At 37.7% G+C, this 24,865-nt stretch overlaps 6 protein-coding genes across 8 annotated transcripts; 3 read left to right on the top strand and 3 right to left on the bottom strand.

Annotated features, from left to right (window-relative positions):
• Positions 1-350: 350 nt before the first annotated feature.
• On the bottom strand, positions 351-2,127 carry LOC126794679 (uncharacterized). Its single transcript, XM_050521446.1, has 5 exons — positions 2,035-2,127; positions 1,838-1,944; positions 1,066-1,100; positions 879-946; positions 351-641 (listed from the first exon to the last, which is right to left on the bottom strand). The coding sequence occupies exons 1-4, from the start codon at positions 2,035-2,037 to the stop codon at positions 879-881; spliced, it is 213 nt and encodes a 70-aa protein (XP_050377403.1). The 5' UTR covers positions 2,038-2,127; the 3' UTR covers positions 351-641.
• A 157-nt stretch (positions 2,128-2,284) lies between these two features.
• LOC126793584 (uncharacterized) lies at positions 2,285-5,724 on the top strand. 3 transcript variants are annotated; one of them, XR_007672079.1, is made up of 12 exons: positions 2,285-2,438; positions 2,527-2,728; positions 2,838-2,885; positions 2,977-3,024; positions 3,273-3,347; positions 3,579-3,676; positions 3,885-4,128; positions 4,235-4,357; positions 4,572-4,793; positions 4,911-4,972; positions 5,179-5,436; positions 5,595-5,724. XR_007672079.1 is itself a non-coding variant. In XM_050520147.1 (11 exons), the coding sequence occupies exons 1-11, from the start codon at positions 2,334-2,336 to the stop codon at positions 5,377-5,379; spliced, it is 1,428 nt and encodes a 475-aa protein (XP_050376104.1). In that variant the 5' UTR covers positions 2,285-2,333; the 3' UTR covers positions 5,380-5,479. The 3 variants fall into 3 exon arrangements, 1 of the variants encoding a protein (XP_050376104.1); XR_007672080.1 differs by having other exon boundaries at positions 5,602-5,673; XM_050520147.1 differs by lacking the exon at positions 5,595-5,724 and having other exon boundaries at positions 5,179-5,479.
• LOC126793585 (protein ABIL2-like) lies at positions 5,622-8,512 on the bottom strand. Its single transcript, XM_050520148.1, has 10 exons — positions 8,137-8,512; positions 7,612-7,712; positions 7,367-7,449; positions 7,103-7,253; positions 6,870-6,969; positions 6,666-6,755; positions 6,444-6,477; positions 6,278-6,354; positions 6,086-6,186; positions 5,622-5,941 (listed from the first exon to the last, which is right to left on the bottom strand). The coding sequence occupies exons 2-10, from the start codon at positions 7,708-7,710 to the stop codon at positions 5,765-5,767; spliced, it is 912 nt and encodes a 303-aa protein (XP_050376105.1). The 5' UTR covers positions 7,711-7,712; positions 8,137-8,512; the 3' UTR covers positions 5,622-5,764.
• A 1,635-nt stretch (positions 8,513-10,147) lies between these two features.
• On the bottom strand, positions 10,148-12,651 carry LOC126794386 (26S proteasome non-ATPase regulatory subunit 8 homolog A). Its single transcript, XM_050521094.1, has 6 exons — positions 12,491-12,651; positions 11,847-11,925; positions 11,618-11,720; positions 11,019-11,282; positions 10,665-10,776; positions 10,148-10,510 (listed from the first exon to the last, which is right to left on the bottom strand). The coding sequence occupies exons 1-6, from the start codon at positions 12,593-12,595 to the stop codon at positions 10,370-10,372; spliced, it is 804 nt and encodes a 267-aa protein (XP_050377051.1). The 5' UTR covers positions 12,596-12,651; the 3' UTR covers positions 10,148-10,369.
• A 181-nt stretch (positions 12,652-12,832) lies between these two features.
• LOC126794876 (30S ribosomal protein S6 alpha, chloroplastic) lies at positions 12,833-16,017 on the top strand. Its single transcript, XM_050521669.1, has 2 exons — positions 12,833-13,221; positions 15,537-16,017. Exons 1-2 carry the CDS (start codon positions 12,865-12,867, stop codon positions 15,774-15,776), a joined length of 597 nt encoding a protein of 198 aa, XP_050377626.1. The 5' UTR covers positions 12,833-12,864; the 3' UTR covers positions 15,777-16,017.
• Positions 16,018-18,920: 2,903 nt separating this feature from the next.
• On the top strand, positions 18,921-21,008 carry LOC126794999 (probable E3 ubiquitin-protein ligase RHA4A). Its single transcript, XM_050521806.1, has 3 exons — positions 18,921-19,300; positions 19,478-19,563; positions 20,305-21,008. The coding sequence occupies exons 1-3, from the start codon at positions 19,022-19,024 to the stop codon at positions 20,780-20,782; spliced, it is 843 nt and encodes a 280-aa protein (XP_050377763.1). The 5' UTR covers positions 18,921-19,021; the 3' UTR covers positions 20,783-21,008.
• Positions 21,009-24,865: the final 3,857 nt, after the last annotated feature.

The raw sequence follows: 24,865 nt of genomic DNA, 5'->3' as shown, positions 1-24,865 counted from the left end.
CAACCAGACCAATAAAGCAAAACTCAATACCGTTTTGAGGAAACATTGATATGAGAAGTCAAATGGTTTAAAATAATTTTACGAAAATTAAGTCAATTTAGAACCACATAATGAAGTTCATAATCAGGAATCCATTTTTCATAAATCGGCGAAAGCGATAGGTTTTAAGAGTATAGAATGCAGACAACTATAGTGAGATATTATATGAGGCTTGGTCACTGCCCACCAAATATTGCTCACCATTCATCATCAAAGGTGATTATGTGAGCAAAACAGTGAAGGGCGGCCACTGATTTTCGGTTCTGCAAACACGTTTCCATTAGATACGTATCCAAAGAAAATGCTTCATAGCCAGTCAATTCAATCTATGCTACTGTAAGCAATCTGATCCGATTCATAAGTAGAGCTCAAAACAAATGGAGGTGCAGTACTTGATTTTGTTTCTTCCTCTTTTTGCAAAAGGTAAATTATACACCATTCATTCATGAAAAATTTGACAATCTTTGCAACTCTAAAATCTCACTCTAATTGTCTTTTTCATTCCAGCAGAGATCACCGGACCAAGCACTAGTCATTGTAATTCACAAGCTTACAAAACACTACCATGCACCAAGTTTCCTTGCCCCTGACTACATCCTAACCTGCAATAAACCATGCATCACCGTGAATCACTGTTGCCACTTATAAGCAAGTCTCTAACGGTATTGAATATGAACAAGATTGGTCTGCATACTAATCCATCCGTTTCTCCAATTGGATCATACACAAACATAGGAACTAAGTTCAGGTAGAAAAACAAGTCTATCGCCACTCAAATACTCCCAGATATAGATGCCAAAGAAAGTAATTAAATGTACACCAACGTATTGGGCCATTACCTAGAAAAGTATAATCGAGACACCCATCGCAATGCATCCAGCAGCAACCCAAGGACTCAACCGTTCACCTGTATCAAGACACCACAAAAGTCATCAAACACAGGACATAAACTGCCACTATACTAGCAGCAACAGCACATTGTGATACCAAGGATCAAGGATCAATAGAAAATCTCAATTATCATACCTATTCTAGCAGCCTTCCAGAAAAACCCCCGAAACCTGCTAGTAGGAGACACAGAATCAAAACATTGCACTTGAATTTAGACAAAACGATTAGATAAACAGAACAGCGGAGAGAAATATAACACAACCATCAGAATGGATAAGAAAATAATACAAAATAAAATAAAATAAGTGGGAGCAAAAAAAAGTAGCCTTGCTGAGAATTTCTGTAGTGCAGGGTGAGCAAAAGAACGGAAGGACTAAAAAGACTTTCCCAGCAGAAACTGAAGACTGACCACCAAATATCTAGTATGCACAGTTGGGCATCACAATAGCATAGAAAGAGTAAGGCAGATGTCGTGATCTGCATATAACATAAGGCTTCAAGCATTTGTTTCTTGAAAAGCAAAGCAATGGTTAAAACCAGCACCCAAGCAAAAACCCCGAATTAAACACTCAAATGGGTTTTGTCTAACCGACCTAACACTGCATACAATGACAATATATTGCAAAGTCTTCAATGCATACAACTAGACTACAGATATCAAGCTCTCCTCTTTCTAACTCGAACAATGTGCAATGTGCTTCGACATTGTAATGGGTTTTGGTGTTGGGCAAAAAACACCACATACAACTTCATGAATCATCACATGGTGATAGTACAGCTACAAATCAAAGCAATCATCCACGAAAACTTCAAACATCAATCTTAATACAGATATTCCGATCAAAGCAATAGAAACCACAACTTATCATCTAAATCAGAGATTACAAGAACAAAGAAGCAGACTGACCCAGTTTTCTGTTCCAGGAGAGCCGGGAACTGCATCTTCAAGAAGGTGCACGTGCAAATCACGAGCAGCACCACCGTCAAGAACGAATTGAAATTGAAAAGCGCCGACTGCACACAACAAAGCAAAGATATCACAGATCAATAAAACCCCAACACAACCCCCGAAATTCGCAAACCAAAACCCGCATCGATTCTCACCATGCTTCCAAATCAGGGCTTTTCAATCCGTATAGATCTACAACAATGATCGAGGGATCTGACCAAAACGAGCTTTTCAGTCGCAGCAAATACACGAGATTTGAAGTCTGCACAAGAGTCGAGCTGTCGTATTTCTACTCTCTAGTGGGCCTCAGGCGTACTATTGGGCTAGTTGGATTGGGCTGGGCCACCAACCTTTTTATATATAAAAACAAAACAAAAAAAACTCGTATTTCTATTGGAGGTCAAGTCCCGCCATGAGAACCAAAACGACGCCGCGTTGATTCTGAGAGGCAGCAATGGCGGAAGTGAAGCGGTGGAGCGTGACCTACACGAAGCACATGAAGCAGAAGCGCAAGGTTTACCAGGACGGTTTCTTAGAGCTCCACACCTCCACCAATAAGGTACGCAATCCTCATTTTCCAAATTCAAATCGAATTTTCACCTCAATTTTTGTCCGATTCAAAGTCTTCTGTGCTTTTGAATCTGAAGATGCTGCTGTACGACGACTGCGAGAAGCTATTGGAGTGCAGGATCTCGAAGAAGGACGAAGCCGTTAGCTCCGGCGAAACACTCACCTTCAATGCCTTTCTCGTTGACGTGAACGACGCTGAATCCGGTGCCGGAGATCAGAGACCTAAACCTGAGGTCAATTCTGACGGCGTGAATTTCAGTGAGAAGCGAGCGAAATCGTGTATGAGTAGCTCAATTTCTTTCAGCTATTGTCAATGTTGTTCGATTCCATAGCATTATGTACTGTTTGCACCTTGCAGGTTCAATCCCTAACTTGTTGATCTCTACAGGGAATAGGCCGCAGCCGTTTCAGACTCCGGCGCAGAATATAATCAGAGGTTAGTATGTCAATTGATTATGTAAGTGGTTTAGGCTACTACACATTTGAGCTTGCAAGTGTTTAGTCAGTGAAAGTTCTCTTTTATTCAGGGAAGAAGCCACTGCAGAACTTGAGTCCGTCGCAGAATATTATCAGAGGTTAGTGTTAGAAATACAGTTCTTTTCTGGTTTTGGTTGCAATTGCAGAGTGTGTGGTTATGCTCTTTCGGGAACTGGTTTAGGATTTTATGATTTGGGGAATTTTTCCTTACTAGAATAGGAGTTTGGTGAACTTAACTTCTCAGTATTTTCATTTTCTCTGTATAGCTTATTAATTCTTCTACATGCACGTCTATTACTTTTTTTCTTCTTTTAATAGCCTGGCTTACATGTAATCCACATTTCAGAGTTCAAGAAGAGGGAACTACACAAGTATGGTGCACCACTTAGTAGTCCCGAGACGGTGAAAACCAGCACAACAGGTTAGCTTGTGAGTTTGCGCCTCGTTTGTTTAGAACAGTTTCTTTAACTAAGCATTACTGAAATTTATTATTTCGACACTCGCAGTGGTTTACAGGTCTTCTACTTTACCTGGGAAATGTTGTTTTTTCATATCTATCTTTATTTGAGTCATAGCTGATCTGGGAATTAACTGTATTCAAATCTTCAGTTTTTAAAAAGTTGTTTCTAACCATTGATCCTTCGCTATGTAGATTGGCAGGCTTTGTACACCACACAGCTAACTCAAAAGGCAAAGAGGTATCATGATGGTTTCTTGCAACTAGCAATTACGGGGACTCACGGAAAGCAGGTTGAGTTATCTTGATATCCTTATATCATTCTCCATTAGTCCCATATGTGTATGTGTTAATCTCAATAAGTTACCATTCACTCTTTGTCCGTTATCGAATCTCTACTTTATTTTTTCTTTTTAGTGCTCATCAATGGTGCAAGTGGAAATCCCTTGGCAAGTAATGTCTGTAATTACAAATCAATCTAACTCTTCTGTCTTTGTTCAGATAATACTGTTGGATTCAAACAGGAATCAGTTAAATAGCAGGTTCCTGAAGAAAGATGAAGTCATAGCATCTGGTGGATCAATAGCATTTGATGCTCATTTGGTTGATATTGGAGAGCAGGAAGGAGAGCATAAACGTGTAGTGAATTTGCATCTTAAAGAGAATAAGCGGAATGTTGTGGGGGAGACAAGAATAAAGCAGGAACACAGCAATGGTGATATCACTGGTATAGATGATGATAAAGGTAAATGAAAGATATTTTATTTTCAAGCAACTTTCCTCAGGACTTGAAGCTTAAAGCATTTTATCCTTTCCCCTTTATTCCTTACCATACTATTGCTGGTCTGCAGGTGAAGAAAACTCTCAAAACAAAGCTAGTTTGAAGAAAGCTGTAAACTCGAATTTTAGCATCTCTGGTGTACAGGAAACAAAACCAAGCAGGGGAGTCCCTGCAAATAAGCTTATACGTGATGGTGAGTCTCTGGTTACTTGGTGGACCAAATGCGACAAGCATACTACTTAGTCCTAATTTTAAATTATTTTCCGTCTTCCTTTTTGTTCCTTTACTATTTTCTTGTCTTTCTTTTCTTCTAATATCTTACACCTGGGGTGGGGTATCCTGATTATTTGTGTTTCTTTTTTCTCTCTCGTTCATATTAACATCGTTGTCTCTTTCCATCTGTGCAGCCCATCAGATTTTGTCCTTTTTCCAAAACCCTATGGCTCAGGATACTGTAGCTTCACGCCAAGCTAACAGCACTGACAAACCAGTTTCCTCAACCAAGGGGTCTGAAGTTTCAGATGTTATAATGTTGGATTTCTCTGAAGATGTTCGGCCTGTATCAGTACCACATCACAGCTCAGTTGAAAATAGAGAGCCAGGCAATAATTTGGAAATTGGAAATAAAGGCAAGCTTTATCATAACTCTTAAATTTCATCACTATTTATTGTTGCAACTTCTGAAATTAGCTTTCAGAATTAGTTACGAAGCAATAAGTCAATTCGTTTTAAATTGCACTATGCAGCAATTTCCAGCGGTTCTAGCAATCAATTAGCTGAGGGTATTGATATTAAAAACTTTCACAAGGTCTGGACTGTTATTCCCTTAGTATATCTATTCCTGCTTATTCTCATTTGAATTTATATTGCTCGTTGTCTTTCAATAATAAAGATGCTTAACAGTGACTAAAAGGGCTTTAAGAATTGTGCACAACACACATGCACAGCTCTGGTATTTATGCAGATATATAGATTTGTAGCTCTGATTCGATATTTGCAACTTGTCTCAAGCAGCTTCATTCACACCATGTCAAAGCTGATACTACACAACACACTACAGAATTTGTGTGTGATGATTCAAGATCAAGTTCTTGTGTTTCTCATGTTACTGCTGATGACGAGAAGATTGTTTCCCAGGAGCCTACTACTTGTGCAAGGAAATTAGATTGCCCAAGTTTTGAACTAGAAGGCCCTAGTTTTGATCTTGGATTTTGACCAACCTAGAAGCATTTGTATATGTACCTTGCGACCGGTGATAGCGTCTTGTGAATGGTAACCACCATGTTCATACTTGATAGAGTAGATTTACTCTTAACATTGTTTTGAATGAGAAAAGCTTCTTTAAATGCAAATGATGAATCCTTACGGCCTTTGATTCAATTGATTAACTATCTTCAGATTATTTCATTCATTCTTTACTTTGGTGAAAGCTAACAGGAAAAACTGTAACCAGTAAGCAATGATGAACAATGGCCACTTCTTTTAAAACATCGAAAATCAGAATTAAAAACGCAGCGTGAAGCAACCACAGATGATCAATTATTTAAACTTGCTAGCATGGATGAGACTAGTAGAAAGGAGAAGACTGCTGTGTGTCGTTTCAATTCTTGTCCAAATACTTGTAAAATGCAGTTTCATTTCTAGTCTTGCCCATGCTCAATAAGGCTTTATAAAATCTTCTGTTTTTGCTTGAGTCTACTTCACTGTCTTTAGTACCGTCTCTTTCATTGTGAAGGGATAATGAAGCTGATCTCCTAGTCCGAGGCTCCGATGGGTACTGAAAATGTTATAAAATGTCTCATATTAAGTTCATTAGGTATTCCTAGTTTGCAACTATGTCTTTATAATGCAACTGGAAACAACATCTTGTTGAATGCTTGAGCTAAAAGCCTAAAACCAGAGTGAAGTATTGTCAGCTTACCCGCAGTTTGGCACTAGAAGAAGAGTTCATAGTGGTTGATCTCTTGACAACAGAGCCACACCGTGGTATTGGAAACCTAAGTGGTGAGACACTTCGTTTCTCTGTATGTATATCAAAAAAAAAAAAGTAAACTCAAAACTGCATTTAGTATAAATGTTAATCGGAAAATTATGAACAAAGATTGAAACAAACCGTTCTTGGATCCTATCCTTGTGAACTGAAATGCTCCAGGTGATGATTGTGGAGAATGCTTTAATGAATACTCATCACTGCATCAGAAAATATGTAGAAGAGGCTTGGTGAAGCTTAGTTCGAAATACATAAATTGACTTGAATAATCATTGTTCAGAATATGTACCTCACAACTGTTGGAGAGGTCTCCCTAGTTGTAGCTTCAAGAAATTAACGTGAACATGCTATTAATCAGCTTTTCCTTGGTAAGTTTCAGTATATAGATTAATCCAAAGCTCGTACCATATGATAACAAAGATAAGTTTCTAGCCTTGAATTCTAATCATATTATGATAATTTATACGAAACCAAACTATAAGGATGAAGTTCTTTGTGATGAAATATATACCAGTATTAGTCCCAGAAAAACCCCCTTGAGCATTGTGATTATAATTTAATGCAGAATGACCAACAACAGTATGAGCAGTTGCTGATCCACCTGAACACAAAATATCACCCTCACTTTTATATTGAGTATGTTATCAGTTTCTGACCAACAGCAATTCTTCAAAGGCAGAAATGCAAATATGAGTAAGAGAATGAGTGTATTTGCCTTGCAAGATGTATCGCTTGTGGTGCTTAGGGAAGTTTATGGCAAATGAATGTTGGAATAAGCCTCCTTGATTACTGAAGTCTCGGCATGTCCTCAGTCGCTAGGATTGTCCGAGAAGAACAGATGAGTGATAAATATAGAAGAGGTATAAAATTATTGAAAATGTAATATGCAGAAAATTCAAGCTGAAAGATCACTTAAAAGTTCACAAGGTACTGAGGAACAGAACTGACCTGTTCAAGGCAAGAGAGCCTAAGCTCAGTTTCTGAAACTTCACTACCTTTTTCGTCCATAAATCCATTGATTTTATATGCCACTGAACCTAAGTGGTCCACTGTATTGGTAACTGCTTTGATGACATAATCTTTTAAGGTCTCCACCACACTACCATAATTAGATTCAATAATCAAAAGGTTATTGTAATATGGAAAAGGCTACTAAGGACTAATCAAATCACTCAACATAACTACATAGTTAGGCGGGAAATCAAAGCTCACAATTGCTTCTGGTCCTCTTTGCTGTAAGATATTTCGAAATATTCGGCTGCTGAGTACAACTGTTTCCTCAGATTCTTCAATTCCTGAATTTTCCATGTGTTGTATAGTTAGGAAAAAATTTCATATAGAAAAATATGAACCCACCCCATTTCATATGTTGTAAACTTAAAATGGAAAGTAGTATATAGAATAAAATGAACAGTGATTATTTTAATGGACAACATAGATGATGAAGAATAACTCACATTCAGATTCTCTGAGAAGAGCATACGTTGCTTCATGAAGAGTTCATCATTGTGTGAAGCTTTTTGTGAGGAAGAAGTGGAAGAAAGTATTTCCTGCATAGCTACAACATATTCATAGAAAGAGAACTTCTGATATTAGTAATCAGAAGTCATGCTGCTAATTGTTTGAAAAGTAAAATCTGGTAGTAGTTCTATCCAGATGTTTTCTAGTATTCTACTAAACAAGAGTGTTTACTCAAAGACAGACAAATATTCGGCTTCAATGACTTGCTTGAGTCAGATAATCAGAGACCAACATAAGAATGATAAGACCACCACAATTATATAGAAAGAAAACAAAGAAGACATGCATGTTAGATAAAAGCTTCAATTCTGCAGATATCATTCTTAAAATGCCCTAAACATACTAATTGTCTTGGTCAATGGAAACAATATAAAAAAGGAATTATATTTCAAAGTTTTCTGAAGTTTCTGCTGAGACAAAATTAGAAAGGGTTCTATACAGAACAGACTACAAGAACACACCTGGGTTTTAAGGAATTGCAATCCAAAACTGACCTCCCACTCAAACCCAATATATGTTAAGGAAAAGAAGCACTCAAGATATTAAGACTTGCAAAAGAAATAGAGTGTGTTTTGTTTTCTTCATGCAAAAAAGTCTTAAACTCACTTATTAGAGCAGTCTCAAAATATCAGGTCACATATATAAGCAAGTGGAAGAAGAAAAAAGCCTAAGATCATCAAAATCAAAGCCACTTGTCAAACATGTGGTGGTTTTGGATTTTGATTGGTTTCAAACTTGGGGACCCTCTAAATTGATAATAGAAGATGAGCCTTCAATTTGATCTTAACAAAGACCAGCAATTTTTGCCAACTTTGCTGCAGAAAGTTATTTGGTGTAGTTAGATCAATGCCTTTGTAGCTTATGAAACATTTACTCCAGTGCTTCCCCATCTATGGTATGCAATTTACAAAACCAACTACTTTAGACCTTTTGATTTATGAGTGTTGGCTATTATGCAAAGTCTGTAGTTCTGCAGTTGTGAAATTTCAATGCACTGTTAATGTGAATGACACAATTAACTCCTTTATAAAAATGGCCACAAGATATATGGCAGTTGGGAATTCCACATCAAAAGGTTGGATTTATATGACATTAAAAATGCCACTGATGGAAACATTTGATCGACTCCTAGATGATCCAGCTCTCTTTTGGATTCAGACTCGATGTTAGAAACTGGTTATGCTTTTAAGACAAACAAGTTGTTGGAATTGAAGAATCACGCAGGCAATAGTTATATAGCATTAGGAAAGTACTTTGAAAGGTTCATCACTTTGTTTCATTTTGCATCACACGACTCGCACCAAAAGAAGCACCAGCCATGCCGGGGAGCAAGGTTAAGCACACGAAATGATATAATTTGATTCTCTAACTCCGTGGGAGTTGATCCTAATTTTAATGTTTTTTCGTCCAAAACCATCATTTTCACTTGAAATTGTGGATTTTTTTTTTGTCAAAATATTTGTGGATTTAGGGGTGTAAATGAGCCAAGCCGAATACTACATTGTACATGTTTGATTCGTTTTCATTCGATCGAGCTCGAGCCGGGCTAAAATTTGATTTTTGTGCTTCTTATTCAAGCTCGGCTCAGATTGAAAAGGCTCGAACTGGGCTTGGGCCGGCTCATTTTATTAGATGAGATCGAATTCGGATCGACCATACTTGAATCATACGAAATTAAAATTTTAAATTTTAGAAATTAAAAAGAAAATTCAAAATCTAATTTCATAACATCACACAAAATCTCTTTTATTTGTAATAAATTAAATAACAAATTAAACTCGTTATAGATTTTACAGTTTTTAACTAATTATTCTAGAAATAAACTTTTCAGCACTTTCGAACTAATATTATATTTTTAATATTATTTATCATATTAAAATTATGCTTTATATATACTATAAAACTTAATAAGTCAAACTTAATTAATAAACGAGCCGAGTTTTTAACAATCTTGAGCTAGCTCGCGAGCTAAACGAGTCAAACGAGCCGAATACTTGTTCAAGCTCGGCTCATTTTCAAGGTCGGGCTAAATATTGAGCTCAAACTCGGCTCATTTAACTCTATGAGCTTAAGCCGAATGAGCTAAAAGCAAGCCGAACACGAACGACTCAAGTCTACTTACAGCCATATGTGGATTATAGGCTTTTATAACACACGATTTTGTGGCTAAAATTTCATGGTTTTGATTTCTCCCCAGAATTTTTCTCATATGTACGCAACACATTTGGTGGTGCTTTGAGGGCCTGTATTTTTAATAGTGGAGATACGACTTGGGAGTACGCATACCGCACGGTTATTCTCACTTACCATACCCAACATTCGGACCCAAAAAAAAAACAAACAAACCCAACATAACTACATAAGCCTCACTGCCTCAGTTGCCATGTCAAGTGTTAACCTCATTACACATTAACCATTGTTAGCTTCATTTTCAAATTCACGTTATCCATCAATAACTCTAGGGCACCGCGAAACTATGCAATTGTTTTCCATTTTTCTTCTAATTTCGAGCAAATGAGTTTCCAACAAAAGACATTCTACAGTTTTTAAAAGTACATTAATCACACCGGTAAATGCTGATTGCCGCAAAAGTTGTTATATGGAAGGAAATGCTAAATTAAAAAGAAATTTTGAAGTGACAGCATCAGCACAGTCAATGGGTGTTGGAAATAACCACAAGCAGCCGCTTTTTCCTTACACAATCCGCTCCAACTCTCTTGCATAACTGAGAGTTTGGTTGATAAGCTGCAGAGAAGGTATCTCCTTGCAAGGGGTGGTCTCCTTGACTTTCTGGAAATAGACCCCGCCATTCTTTACTTCCCACTCAGGATGATCCTGAATTTAAGGAAGAAAAAAAAGTTCAAAATATGGATCCAAGCAGAAAGGCAGTATATTTCTACTGGTGGTGTGAATTTATTAGGGTATGTATACTCAATATCCATCAGAAAACTAAAGAGGCATTACATACAAATCATGCATATGACATTACCTCGTTGATATAGGCCAATAGTTCACGCTCAGAAGGGAACAGCAACATTTTTTGTGCATCCTTAATTGAGAGATAATCATATGCCTTCTCACTGCATCCAGCTATCTCATCCCTACAAGTTAGAAAACAAATCAAACAACGAGAACTTCCACAAGTAGATGCAAAGAATATGAAATGAAGAGCTAAACTATGCATAGAAGATGCTCATTTCACATCATTCACAACAGAAACTGAAATGCATTGACGGAGACTCCAAAGAAAAAAACAGAACAAATACCACTAATCAACTGCTACTATCAATTAAATTTCTTGTCACTCAACATTAGAATTACATCTACTAAGGGGGCAAATTACCTGACTGTTTTTGCCAGCAGATCCATAAAGTAAACATAAGTTTCATGTGGCGCTGTCTGCCGAGCATGCAACACCCTATTGTAAGCTCCCTCCATAAATGATTGCTCCAACTCCACCGCATGCTTGATGCAAGGGTTCTCCAAAGCAGCAGATGATAGCAGTTCCAGTTCTGTGTGGAACTCAGCTATTCTATTCTGGACAAGGAGTCTCAAAAGGTTGAGACCTAAGATTGGGTACTCTTGGGTGGATGGAGGAAGACGGTTACTGCTCCAAAAGAATTGTGAAGTACTTTAAAAGCCATGCAGAATTTAAAGGACTAAGAGATTGATATAAGAAAACAGTGTTTCTAACTGCATACAGGACACAACTGACAATAGCACTGCAGCAGAAATTGTGTTACCTTAACTTCAGAGATTATATCTAAAGCCACCCACATACTCATGTATTCTAAGAGAGCTACATATTTTCCGAGTGTGTTCACTGTGACCAAGTTGGCCTCTACTCAATATATCACAGTATAGGTGTGCATACAGTAGACGCCTCAGTTTTTGTAGTAGAAAATGTAGCTTAAAAGATGTTTTAGGGCTTTAATAAATTACCGAACATCTGTGTAGTAGTGCTTCAGCTGAAAAAAATCCCTCTCAAATGCCTCTTGATCCTCAGTCTTCACACTGAGAAGAACAGCATGCTCATATATATCCCCTGAAAGTTCACAAACATCGTAAATTCAAGAAGTATAGGCAGATAATCTGGAATCTATCACACTCTTCTCTTAAAGAACTCTAAACGAATACAAAATCAACAGCATATTTCGAACAAGAACATTACTTGCTACTTCTAATTCCTTGGCCGCATTAGGTGTATCTTCATACAGGGGTGGTAGGCTGTTGAATTTAGTCAACATGACCTGCAAAAGCAACAATCAAGTAAGTTCAGCCCAAACAAAAACATCAAAATAAACTCCTAACATCTCCAAATAGCGTCTACAGGATGCATTTCTTGACCCATCAGCCTAACAACCAGCTGAAGAACCACCGCGCCTCTTTAAGCACACGCACAGGCATAATCATACCAAACATCACACACTATAAGCTGTACTATGAGTTACTTTGCTCATTTGTATCACAGTATTGTATCATACATATGTCATACAATAATCTATCAAGGTTTCATATTAGTGCTCTTGCCGATTCCAGCTCACCACAAAACCGCACACCCATCCAAAAACAAAGCCACAGAAGTAGCAATATATCATGATTCTTGCTGATATGAAAAAGCTCAGCTTATTCACCAAGCTCCGAAAGCCAACTTATAGACTAACACACATCTCCAATTCACCCAAAAAAAAACCTAACCAAATAGCCGAAATTCACAAGATTGATCATCTGATTCAGCATTAACACAACTCACAGCCATCAAATCATGCCCAAATAGAGCAAACAAACTTAGGGTTTCGAAAAAGCAATAGGTACCTTCAGATCCGAGAGGAGATTGCCAGCTGTGTCGAAGTCATTACGGATCAACGCCGCTTTGAATCGCCCGAAGCTCTGACTCAGCTCGTTAAACTTCGCCTCCATTCTCTTCTTCTTCTTCAACCTTTTACCTCTCTCTCAGTCTCTCTGGTTCTGCTCTCGCTTTGTTCACACTTCAATCCCTCCCTTTTTTTCCAACAAGAAATATAGCTCTCCACTGCGCAAACTGGGCTGGGCTTTTAACATATATATTGGGCTGTTAAAACCTACCATTCAGCCCAATTATAAAACGACGCGTCGTTTACATCCTCCTTATTATCCGTCATCCAGTTTCTCCTTGTCAATTATCCACTTCACTCTTTCTGCTTCAAACAATGGCAGCTTCAACTTCCTCGCTGATTTCCACAGCTTCGAATTTCCACTTTTGCCCCACAACTCTCTCCCAAATCCCATCCCTACCCCAAGCCCTCTCCTTTCCTCTGCGGACCCGACCCGCCCGCAGTTTGTCGCTCAATGTGCAGTCACTGGAGTTCTCCGGCTCCTTCTTTGAAGGCGGCGGGTTCCAGTCGGAGGACGACCCGAATTCCCCGTCCGGCCCGGGGTTGACCGCCGTGGAGGACAAGGAGGAGCCGACGTGCCCGCCGGGGCTCCGCCAGTACGAGACCATGGCGGTTCTCAGACCCGATATGTCTGAGGATGAAAGACTCGCTCTTACTCAGAAGTACGAGGAGGTAATTGGGTTTTTGAATTTGATTTTACTTTTTCTGTGTTTCGATTTTACCTTAGGATGGTAAATTTTGAGCTCTAACTAAGAAATGTGGTAACTTATATGGAGACGAGTAGCTAAAGTTTTGTTCCTTTGGTTGATTAGAGTAGCTGTGTATAATACATAAGTAGAGTTATTGAAGCAAAACCTGAAATGGAATCATTGCTTGTAACATAGAATTAGCTTGTGCTTGAAGGTGGTGCAATGTAGTTTGTTATATTGTCAAACTTCCTTAGTAGCTCAAATGTGCTGTAATGGAAGGTATTGGATGCAGTTCATTTAAAATTGAGTTTTTTTCACTAACAGTCCTTTAATTCTAGTGTACCTACCAATGTGATACCTCAACTCTTAATCGTACCAATGTGATACTCAGACTCTAGTATTGTTATCATTGAAGTACTTCCGTCAGTTTTTTTCAACTTCTCCGTCATCTTGTTGACGTGGCAAGTACGTGAGGCCCATAAAAATGGTTAAAAGACAAAATTAACCCCATCTGAGAGAAGCAATGTTTTTCCCGCCCTTTACCTTGAGAAAGACACCCAACAATTCCAATTTTGGCGTCAATTTTCCCTCCCTACTCCTTAATTTGTCTCTTATCTAAACTAAAGAACTACCGCCAACCAGTTGACCACAATCTGATAAAACTTAGATCAATCTCATTTTCTATTTTTACCCTAGCACTTGTTAAACTAACAGAATAAATATAGAAATTTATATGGAACATCTCATTTCCACAATCTCATAAGAATATAGAAACACATAACTTAACGAAATTCAAATACATGTTTAAGTATCATTAGTTGTCACCTTTTATGTTGATCTGCCATGATTTTTGCTTGTAAGAACTAATGGTACTTAAACATGTAATTGAATTTCGTTAAGTTATGTGTTTCTATATTCTTATGAGATTGTGGAAATGAGATGTTTCATATAAATTTCTATATTTATTCTGTTAGTTTAACAAGTGCTAGGGTAAAAATAGAAAATGAGATTTATCTAGGTTTTATCAGATTGTGATCGACTGGTTGGCAGTAGTTCTTTAGTTTAGATAAGAGACTCAAATTAAGGAGTAGAGAGGGAAAATTGGCGCTAAAATTGGAATTATTGGGTGTATTTCTCAAGATAAAGGGCGGGAAAAACATTGCTCCTCTTAGATGGGGTTAATTTTGTCTTTTAACCCTCTTTGTGGGTCTCACGTACTTGCCACGTCACCAAGTTGACGGAGTAGTTGAAAAAAACTGACGGAAGTACTTCAATGATAGCAATACTAGAGTCTGGGTATCACATTGGTACGATTAAGAGTTGAGGTATCACATTGGTAGATACACCAGAGTTGAGGGACTGTTGGTGAAAAAAACTCTTTAAAATTTCGGGCATTCTTTGAATTGTAAAAGCTTACATTGCGGTATGAAATGCTATTTTATATTGGAGGAAGATGGTTACTTTGTTGATGAACTGAGCCCGCGCACATCATAACCAGCTTCTGGGTCTGTTTTCTATGGAGAGGCAATCTCAGACTTCATTATGTGTTTAGATTTTGGAAGTGCGGTGAAATATTTTGCTTAACGTTTGATATGGAATAACTCTTTGCCCAGTGGGTTGTAGACTTGTATGAAAGTGAAGATGATTGATGCACAATTATTGATTGTACTTGTATGAAACAAGCTAAGCCGTTATGTTCTTTGTGTAGTGATACATTATTGTCATCTAGAGAAGTTGGGAGTTTACTGGACGAAATTGATAGATTATGACATTCTTCCGAGAAATTGTTCGGAAAAGTGCAGTACGTAGGACTGTATCATTCGGATCATTCCCATGGATCACCCAAACAATCCTCTGATGTCAAAAACTGCCACACTTAATTTACTCCCTCATAAAAATTTCATTGTTTTCGCTTCATGCATACTTTTTATAAGACTTTAATCTAATTAGCTATAATTACCCTTAGATTTTCTGTGGCTCTTATTCGGACATAATGAGTGTCATACTGGATGTACGTTTAGACATGGTTATCCACCTCTTATAAACTAGGAAGAACGTGCATATGAGGTTTTTAAGTATTCAATTGAGGTGTGGCTCATGTGTATTTTATTAGAGCATGCTAACCTTGCAACTAATCTGAACTGGATAGAATTATGGTGTCTGCAGAGCCTAGCAAAGCTGGTCTGATGCAAATCATCAGATTAACTTATGCAACTAGTAGTTATATATTGTGAAGTTATAAACTTGGAAGTTTAATTGTTACAACATTTTACAGTTTGACTGTGCCAATTTTTGCAGTTGCTTATAGCTGGAGGTGGCATGTATGTCGAGGTCTTCAACAGAGGAGTGATTCCACTAGCCTATAGCATCCAGAAGAAAAACAAAGCGGGAGAATCCAACACTTACCTGGATGGGATCTACCTACTCTTTACCTACTTCACAAAACCCGAATCTATGGAGTTTCTTGAACAGAATCTGAAAGCTGATGACAATGTCATCCGATCTCTGAGTTTCAAAATAAGGAAGAGGAAGTACTAGTTTAGGTCAAGTCTTTTGTCCATCCCTCAGAGGAAGAACAGGGAAGGAAAAAAGCCATGTACAATGTAATCCCATATGCGTTGAATCCTCCAATTTCCCCTTGTTATTGAGATTCAGGTCATTTAGTTTTTGTTGTAACATAGTTGACTACCTTTTATTAATGATCAAATAAAATGTATTCAATTGATGAAATCATCTTTAAGAATGACTTGTGAATCAGCATCATAATATGGAGTCTTGATGACAGTACTAGTGAGCTGAATCCCAAATTTGTTGGTTATCCTAGATTTCTGATTTGAATCAGATAATAAAATAATGCATGAAAGAAACTGGAACTTGTATTGTCAATACTCAATAGAATGTGTATTTGATCTGTCGCAGGTTAACGTCATTGTTCACAATCCCTTTTAACCAGACTGCACAATCTATGGTGGCAGTAGGCTTTATCCAAAAAATTTGATACCAAAATCGTATTGAATTGCCTTATGTTATAGTTTTATCATCTTTAGGATCGTTGAGTCAAAACTTATCCTTCTTGGCTAGCACCATGTGATAATTACTTGCTTTTAATCATGGGAGCTTATCATGCATGACATCGCCGGCTACTAGAGACTTTAGTTGGTCATTCCTTTCATTTAAACATGGTGATTTCATGGCTGCTAAAGGATTACTGAGATTTAAAGTGGAAGTGCTTTACTCGGTAAAGACATGAGGCTTTTCTATATCAGCTGGAGAATCCGATATGATCTGCAACCCACTTTCTGAGATAAATCTTTCTTCATGATCCACCAGTAGCAGTGAGAGTGTGAGACCTCCTCAATTCAATCAAGGGACACCTGCAGATCAAATTGCAATCGCGAAATGCTTAAAATAGAGGACAAGTTGTACCAATGAATTCGAAGAAGAGCATAAAACAAGTGGAAAATACAGTAAAAAAGATGAGCGGAAAAGCACCATAATACTGCCTTTCCTTTTGCCTTTTTTGCTCATGCACTCATGCTTGCTTCAGTGGATGAATAAAAGAATCAAGTATTCTTGTTCCGTATTCCAATCTCTCACTCCTCAAATGAAGGATTACTCTCCTAGGCTTCATAGATTCTTGAGTTCACTTGATATTGCAATTGGCAGACATCTATCATAAACTTGGAATGTGCTCTTTTCCTATTTTCAAAGCCTCTAAAACCAATCAAACATTGTGAAATTAGAGCATAGTTCTCGCAATTAGTATTATGATCTCTTTTGTCTTATATAAATGGCTTATGCTTGATCTCATCACAAGGAATGGTTCTTAGATTTGACTTTGTAGATGCCATGTTTTTTCTATACTTTAGATTTTGCTGAACTCTAGTGTTTATGTAATGATGAAAAGTTCAAAGGCACCAAGATCACTATAGTCTAGTGCTTGGAGAAAGAATTTTTCCCCTGCCTAGCCTAAAGAAGTAGTCGAGAGCTAAAGGTCTAAACACTTCGAAAAGGGAAATATTTCTGCTCCTTTTATTTTGAAGAATAAATTCTTTGCTTATATACAGTAGAGTATGTGTACGTTGTAGTTGATATTCACACCACTTACTGTATCATTGGTATTTGGCCTTCAAAGTTCGAATTCCTTCCCTTTCAAAACCTTAAGGCCCCGTTTGGAGAGGGTAACATTTACCTAGTATCTATAAACAAGTTTGGCCTCAACAAGTCATTTACACGTAAAAGCACACCTAAATTTGTATTAAGCCCTTGCAGTTGACGAGAGAGACCACAATTTAGGGAGGATATGGACATAAAAAAAATATTAGGCTTGTTAGTTGCACATCTTAAGCATATACACCAACATTTGATGTCAATTGATGAACTTGTAGTCCAGATTTTATAATTGTGGCTTCTACTAATCATGGCAAAATATATATCTGATGGTAGAGGTGTGTCAAATTAATTGAAGTTGGGAGAAACCTCCTTGATAACACACAACATACTAATAACTTGTGGCTTTATAGGTTAGTTAGGTCATCAACTTTGTAACACGAAGGGTGATCGATCAGATGGACTAACAGCTTAAGTAATTAAGACTTAACTCACTTAAGAGTAGGCAATTCACATCTATTTATTGTTTTGATCTTTTTGATTAAAATAACTAAAAAGAATTCAGAAATTGGTAAAAATTTCTGATGATGATGTTGTTTGGGTCCATGATGTTACAGTGAGATTACTGAGCCTCTCAGTGCTTGGTGTGATGAGGACCCATGTTTTTAGTGATGGACATGACTTGAAGGAATATATGCTAGATCATGAAATAATATTGAATTTATCTAAAAAACTTATTGCTCTGTTTTTTATGGGGATGAAGGTCTCATGGTCCTATTATCTTAATTAACAAAGTTATAATGTGTCCTCTCCCCAAGCTCTAAACAATCATAACGCCAAAAGAAATAAGCTCTCAAACAAGCACTACGGAAGAAAAGCAAAAATAGATATTTCCAATTATAAAAGGTCCGACTATACTCTTAAAAGTTATCAACATAGATCATCACTCATCCACAAAAAAGTTACATAGGAAACATAGTCGCGGCAATAGTAGGATCTTAATTACATAAATCTCCATTTTGATGGTTAATTCAGAAATTAGTTCAACTACGTTCTTAATTACTGCATGCATGCTCTAATTTTTCATGCATGGATAGTTGAGTAACTCATCATATCTGATACTTTTACCACTACCATCAGTATCGATCCAATATTTTGTACCAGAACTGCAGTAAGTGAAATTGACCAAAGGAAAACAATAAAAACCACAACTGTTCTTAAAAACTCAGCCATATTATCGAGCTATTTGATCAACAGGATTAAGATGATGAAATTGTACTTGTCTTCTCATTTGGACTCCGAAATTGTTTTTCACTGTATTATGCAGTATTACATATTGCAAAGAAATTTAGAAAATAATTATTGATTCGGATTATTACATTACACAGTAGTTGGAGAGAGAAAAAATGAATAGACCTGCGCCTCTTTTGTAGACATCAACTGTAAATTTGCCTTTACAAAGCCAAATGATCTCTCTACTTTTTGGTATGAAAAACAATCATTCAGTTCCCTTCATATCTGAACAGATCCCACCTCAAAGTTCTCCCCCATAAATACACTCCTCAAATAGAAAACGAGGGCATTTGTAGTAGTTCCCCTACATCTTCAAACTAACAGGCATCATAATTTCCAGGTTTTATTAACTAGCTAGCTGCTTAATTCACTCGATCAGCATGGTTCTTCCATATCCAACTCAAACAACTGCCAGTTCTCCTTCTTCTATTACTACTACTAGTTCTCAATCTCACCTTTATCCTCAGGCACTCCAACTCAAACTTTACCAGGCCTTTATATTTTCAATTCCTATTCTTTTCTCCATCATTCTCTTTCTCTTGTTCTACTTGTTCTACCTCAAACGGAGGGCTTCCACTCTTTCATCTTCTCCTCCAATTCTCATTCAAAGAAGAAGCCATAATCAAGCTTCAGGACCTTCAACATATGTTTCCTCAGCTGTAAGCTCTCTCTCTCTCTCTCTCTCTCTCTCTCTCACAAAAACATGCAAGAAGTGAAAAGAAGTACCGGCCAGTAGATAAATTAATTGAGAATCCATTTCTGAGGTTTTACAATGTGAATTTTGTATATCATCTATAATTATCTAATTGTTTTGTTTTTCCTTCCATGCATATTAGCCTTGTCCGATGGATTTGAAGGGAGAGCTCAAAGAGAAGCTGCAGATCATTCTATTTGATGAAGAATTGAGGAAAAAGGATTCCCAGTAAGTTTCAATCAAACTGCTTTCAGTTTTAAGTTTTAACTTGTTTAATCTTGATTTACCATATTGTCATGACAAGCCAGATGAAGTTAAACTGGTCTATGTGTTGGAGACATCAGTATTAGCCTATTAGGTTCTATTAGCATGTGCCAAGATGGTGTTCCATCACATCTTAAAGTTGGAATGCCACTACCATTGCCAACCGACTATTCAGAATTTGAGATTTAGACGATTTACCAAAATAAAAAATAACAACAAAAATAGTAGAGGGTTTTTGAATTCTAAGGTAATCTCTCAATTATTAAGTAATATCATATATAAATAGTTCGATGCTTATATTTCTTTGCATACATGTTCGATCGGTTAGAATCTCTCATAACATCCACTATTTTTCTCAAAAGTGCTTTTGAGAAAAGGAGTGATTGATAAACGAGTAGAATATATATAGTGTGAAAGGACATCTTTTGGAGGAGACCAAACGTGAAAATAAAGTTCAATTATAGAATTTGTGTAATTATAGCATTCTGATCGAGATTCTTTCAACAAAACTTTTTTCCAGCTCGAAATGGATAATAATATATAGACATTCGATCAACTTTATGAGTGTTTGATGCGTTCTACAAGTTATGTTTTTTTTTTCATTGATCGAACTAGGGATGTCAAATTGTGATGTGTTAGTGATTTGTGGGCTGATTTAATTGATCTTGTAAGCTAAATTTGTGCCTGCCTAATGGTTGGATCCAGATGTTGTGTTTGCTTGGGGGAATTCGAAATGGAAGAGGAGTTACTGCAGGTTCAATCGTGCAAGCATGTCTTCCATGTCCATTGCATACATCACTGGCTGCACAACAACACAACCTGCCCCCTTTGCAGATGCTTGGTGATTCCGATTAGTACGACCAAAATCGACAGTAATAATCCCGCACCAGTAACTGTTAGTTCCACCACATCAACAGAGCCAGCTGCACAACAACTCCAGCAGCACCATAGCATTATAGTCTCCCACCACAGTTCCAGGATAGTTTCATTGGAGCTACGACAAAACCAGCAGCAACAGATGGACAATAACGTCGCTCCAAATGTGACAGCAGCGGCTGGAGAAGAGTCATCATCAACTGCTGGCACTGGTAGTTCAACTTTAAGGGAGTCCGGGTGTTCCAGTAGTACTACTAGTAATCGAGATTCGGGAGACTCGGTTACTATTCATATCCCAGAAGTTTAAGCCATGTGTGCTTTCCTTCTTCACCCAGGAATAACATAAGTTTCTCAAGCAGCTATATACTTTCGCACTGAGAGGTCCAATTTTGGCGGCAGCTAGTTAGACGAGTGAGATATATAGAGGCCGGCTATAAATATTGTCAAGAATCTCGAGAGAGGTCTCTACAATCTAGAGTACGTAATTTGAAGTGGACTAGCTAGATATAGAAGAGCGAATGATTAACTGGGTGCCCTTGCTTGTAGCGAATGATTAACTGCATTTGTCTGCATTTGTTAGAAAGCTGAATATGGGAATGCTGAGGGCACCAATCTTTGTTCTTGTATTAGTTGAAAAAGAACACAAGTTACAAGATTGACATGCATGCAAATGCATGGCAGAATGGGACGGGGATTCTTCTATAATATTCTTCATTAACTCTTATTAAACTCACTATGCAATTTCTTAGTAGTCAAAGAATTGATTTAGAGCATGACATACACTATCTATAGCACCAACATAAATGGACAGTTAGCTAACATATACTTGGTATTTTCTAAGTAATATTGACCACAAATACCAAGGGCACCGATCCATCTAATATGTGTTGGTGTAGGTGGACTTTTGTGAATATAAATCAGAATTTTGGAGTATATATATGATATATGATGTTTTATCAAAGCTGAATTTTCATTCCGGCCAATAATAAAAACTTAGAGTATATTAGAGATTCATCTAATCTTAGCAACTACATACATCAAATATTAAGAGAGGGGGGGGGGGGGGGGGGGGGTGAACACTGAACACAAAGAAATGAAAGAATAAACCCTTGAAAACAATTGAAAGCCACGGTTTTTTGGAGAAGATTGACCATTTGAATTAGAACATCAAAGGGCCTCCAGACTTTGCAGTGCCCATACAAATTAATGTACACACCAACGAAGATGATCGGTCTACAGTATTCCACTAATGTAATTAAATATCCATTACTAGATTCATGTTAATTTGACGTGTAGATTAGCTAGATACCATGCACTTAAGAGTTTGTAAAACCCATATACTTAACGGCCTAAACTCATGTGCTTATATATAAATATGATGAACATCTTCATGCTTTTACTGTCCCTTGCTAGAGTTTCTTAATTTGTATTTCTCAGAATGATACCTCTGTTTATCTTGTCGAAAATGGATAATTACTTGGTTGAACTTCATGGTGTACGTTAATGTAATAACCCGATTTTTCGGGACGAGTTAATACACTATTTCTAAAGTTTTGAGTTTTAGAAATGATTTAAATCGTGTTTGTTCCGTTTTGTAACATCGGGAATCGAAAACGGAAACGTCTTCGGAACGTTTAATAAGTAAAACGTTACGTTTCCGAACGAAATTAGTGACTTTTATTCCGTCGCTCAGTTGCAGAAACTTCGTTCACGAAAGTTGTAGAGCTCGGCGATACGAGTTCGTGGATATGTGACGCGTTCGAATCGGACGACGTACGAAAAAGTTATTAACGACGGAAGTTAGTTTCCGATTTTGGGAGGGGGTATATAAGGAATGATTTAGAGCTAGGGTTCCCATATTTGGAAACCCCCTCTTCAGCCCGCCTCCCTCTTTCTCTCTCTCTCTCTCTCTCTCTCTCTCTCTCTCTTCCACCCGACCTTCTCTCCCCTCTCTGCCTTCCGAATCGCCTCCCTCCCCGACCTCCTTCCTCAGCCCTTCGTGGCTAGCACCACCGCACCCTACACCCTCGCAAGATCTCCTGCAAGCAGCCCCGATCGTCACGCAGCGCCTCCACCCTCTCTTCCTCTTCCCGAGCTCTCTCCCTCACCCTCTCGGTCCACCACCGATCTCCCTTCTCAGGGAGATGTGGTCCTCACCGCCGGCCTAGGAGACGTCGCACCGTCCCTCACAAGCGACCCCGAGGTCGACTCGCCCGCTCGCGCCTCTCCGGACCGCACGACTGCTCCAAGCTCTCCGACGAGCTTCGGTGCCTCCAAGACCAATAATAGGTGAGGTTTCAATTCTAAATGTTGTGGTGATTGTTGTGGTGTGTATGGTGGATGTTTTGGTTGATTGTGGAGGAGATTGGAGTGAGATCGGGAAGGAGGGGAGAAATGGTGAACACCGCCGCCTTAGGCGGCGCGTGAAGGGGTATGGGGCAGTCTAGGGGTGGTCTGCGACCGTGGGAAGAAAGAGGAGGAGGAGAGGATGAGTTTTCAGGTGGCGGTGGCGCTATACGCGCCGTGGTTAGCCTCGGCGCGTGGGCCCCACGCGCGGCCGGCCGGAGGTGGCGCGTGTGCCACACGCGCCGCCGTGTGAGGCGGTGTAAATAGTCTTGACTGAAAGGGTATTTTGGTAATTTACTGTGTAATGGTAAATGTAAATGTAAATTTTAATTACTACGGTAAATGTAATTAATTTTTACCTTCGGTAAATGTAATTATAATTTACTTTCAGTAAATGTAAAAAGTAAATTGTAAAAGGATAATTTAGTAAATTTTATTTACTGAGTTGTATTTACATTTAAATCGTACGTATACGTACAAAATACGTATTGATATTTATACGTACAGAAATACGTATATAATATTTATACGTACAGAAAATACGTATTTAATATTTATACGTACAGAAATACGTATATAATATTTATACGTACAGAAATACGTATTTAATATTTATACGTACATAAATACGTATTAATATTTATACGTACATAAATACGTATTAATATTTATACGTACAGAAATACGTATTAACGTTTATACGTACAGAAGTACATATTTAATATTTATACGTACAAAAATACGTATATAATATTTATACGTACAGAAATACGTATATAATATTTATACGTACAGAAATACGTATTAATTGAGTATTGTACAGTAACCGTGAATAGTGAACAGTGAACAGTAACTTCGTATAAACCAAAATTGCTTAACAGTAACCGTATATTACTGTTTTGGCATTTAAAGGTTCACGAAACGATTCTAAATTCTTTTCTTATTCTTTTAAGGTGATCGTTAAATCGAGGAAAGGAATTAGCATCGCGAATTGTGGAATTACGCTCGAGTCAATAAGGTGAGTAAAATCTCACTGAATTACGAATCTACCCTCGCGGTGATTCGACATTTTTGCAAGTGTGTTTATTAAATGAATTACAACATGTATATAATTTAGTGAACTACATATATACAGTATAATGGTAATAAGTACATATATATATATAGTTCATTAAATTACTTACTGTTATTAATTCATTGAAAATAGTCATTTCGGTGACAGAAAAATTGTGCATGTGTATGTGATTTCAATGGTACGATATGATGTGAGATTATCGTACGTAATTTTTCAGGTGTTTATGAAATATGACATGTATAGGATATAGTGGACTATGTATATGTGGTATAAATGGTAAATAAATACGAATATATATAGTTTGCTATATAATATACTGTTATGATTTTTATTATGGATATATTGTGAAAGTTTTAAAACGTACAATATGATGAGTGATTATTGTACATGATTTTATCACGGAAAATGTGAAATATTGTGATTTGTCTTCGGACGTGATGTGTGGTACAATATGATGTGAGATTATTGTACATGTGAGGCAAGTCGGAACCTAGCCTTTGGCCGGGCGAAAGTTACGATACAGTTAGAGCTCTAGTCTGTCTGCCATAGTACTGCATGGAGGTAACGGGTGGTTATCTGATCATGGGTACTCAGCTTGTTTGGATGTTGGGTGGCGGGTGGTTACCCAACATCAGCGGTATACTAAGTGAGGGGTAACGGATGTGTACCAGCGCTCATTAGTTACCATTTTGTGAAAGTATTAGAGTAACCAGATGGGTTGCTCGTTTTCTCATGATTTTCATTATGCTGTGTTGATGTGGAGTTGTGTCTTTTATGAGACGAGAGTTATTTTAATATTTTACTCATACGAGCTGTAAAGCTTACCGGGTTTGTGTTGCAATCCCGGTGCACCAATTACAATGGTGTAGGGGATACTTCCGCAGGTGCTGAGTAGTGGTGATTGAGTGACGACTCCGAAGACTCGAAGTCGATCGCATCCAGTCGTGGTGAGGTTCCAGCGGGGATTGT

The sequence above is a fragment of the Argentina anserina genome, chromosome 5 (genome assembly GCF_933775445.1).
Source record: "Argentina anserina chromosome 5, drPotAnse1.1, whole genome shotgun sequence".
Taxonomy (NCBI): Eukaryota; Viridiplantae; Streptophyta; class Magnoliopsida; order Rosales; family Rosaceae; genus Argentina; species Argentina anserina.
Note: the sequence above shows the minus strand (reverse complement) of the source record. Positions and strands in the feature narration are given on the sequence as shown.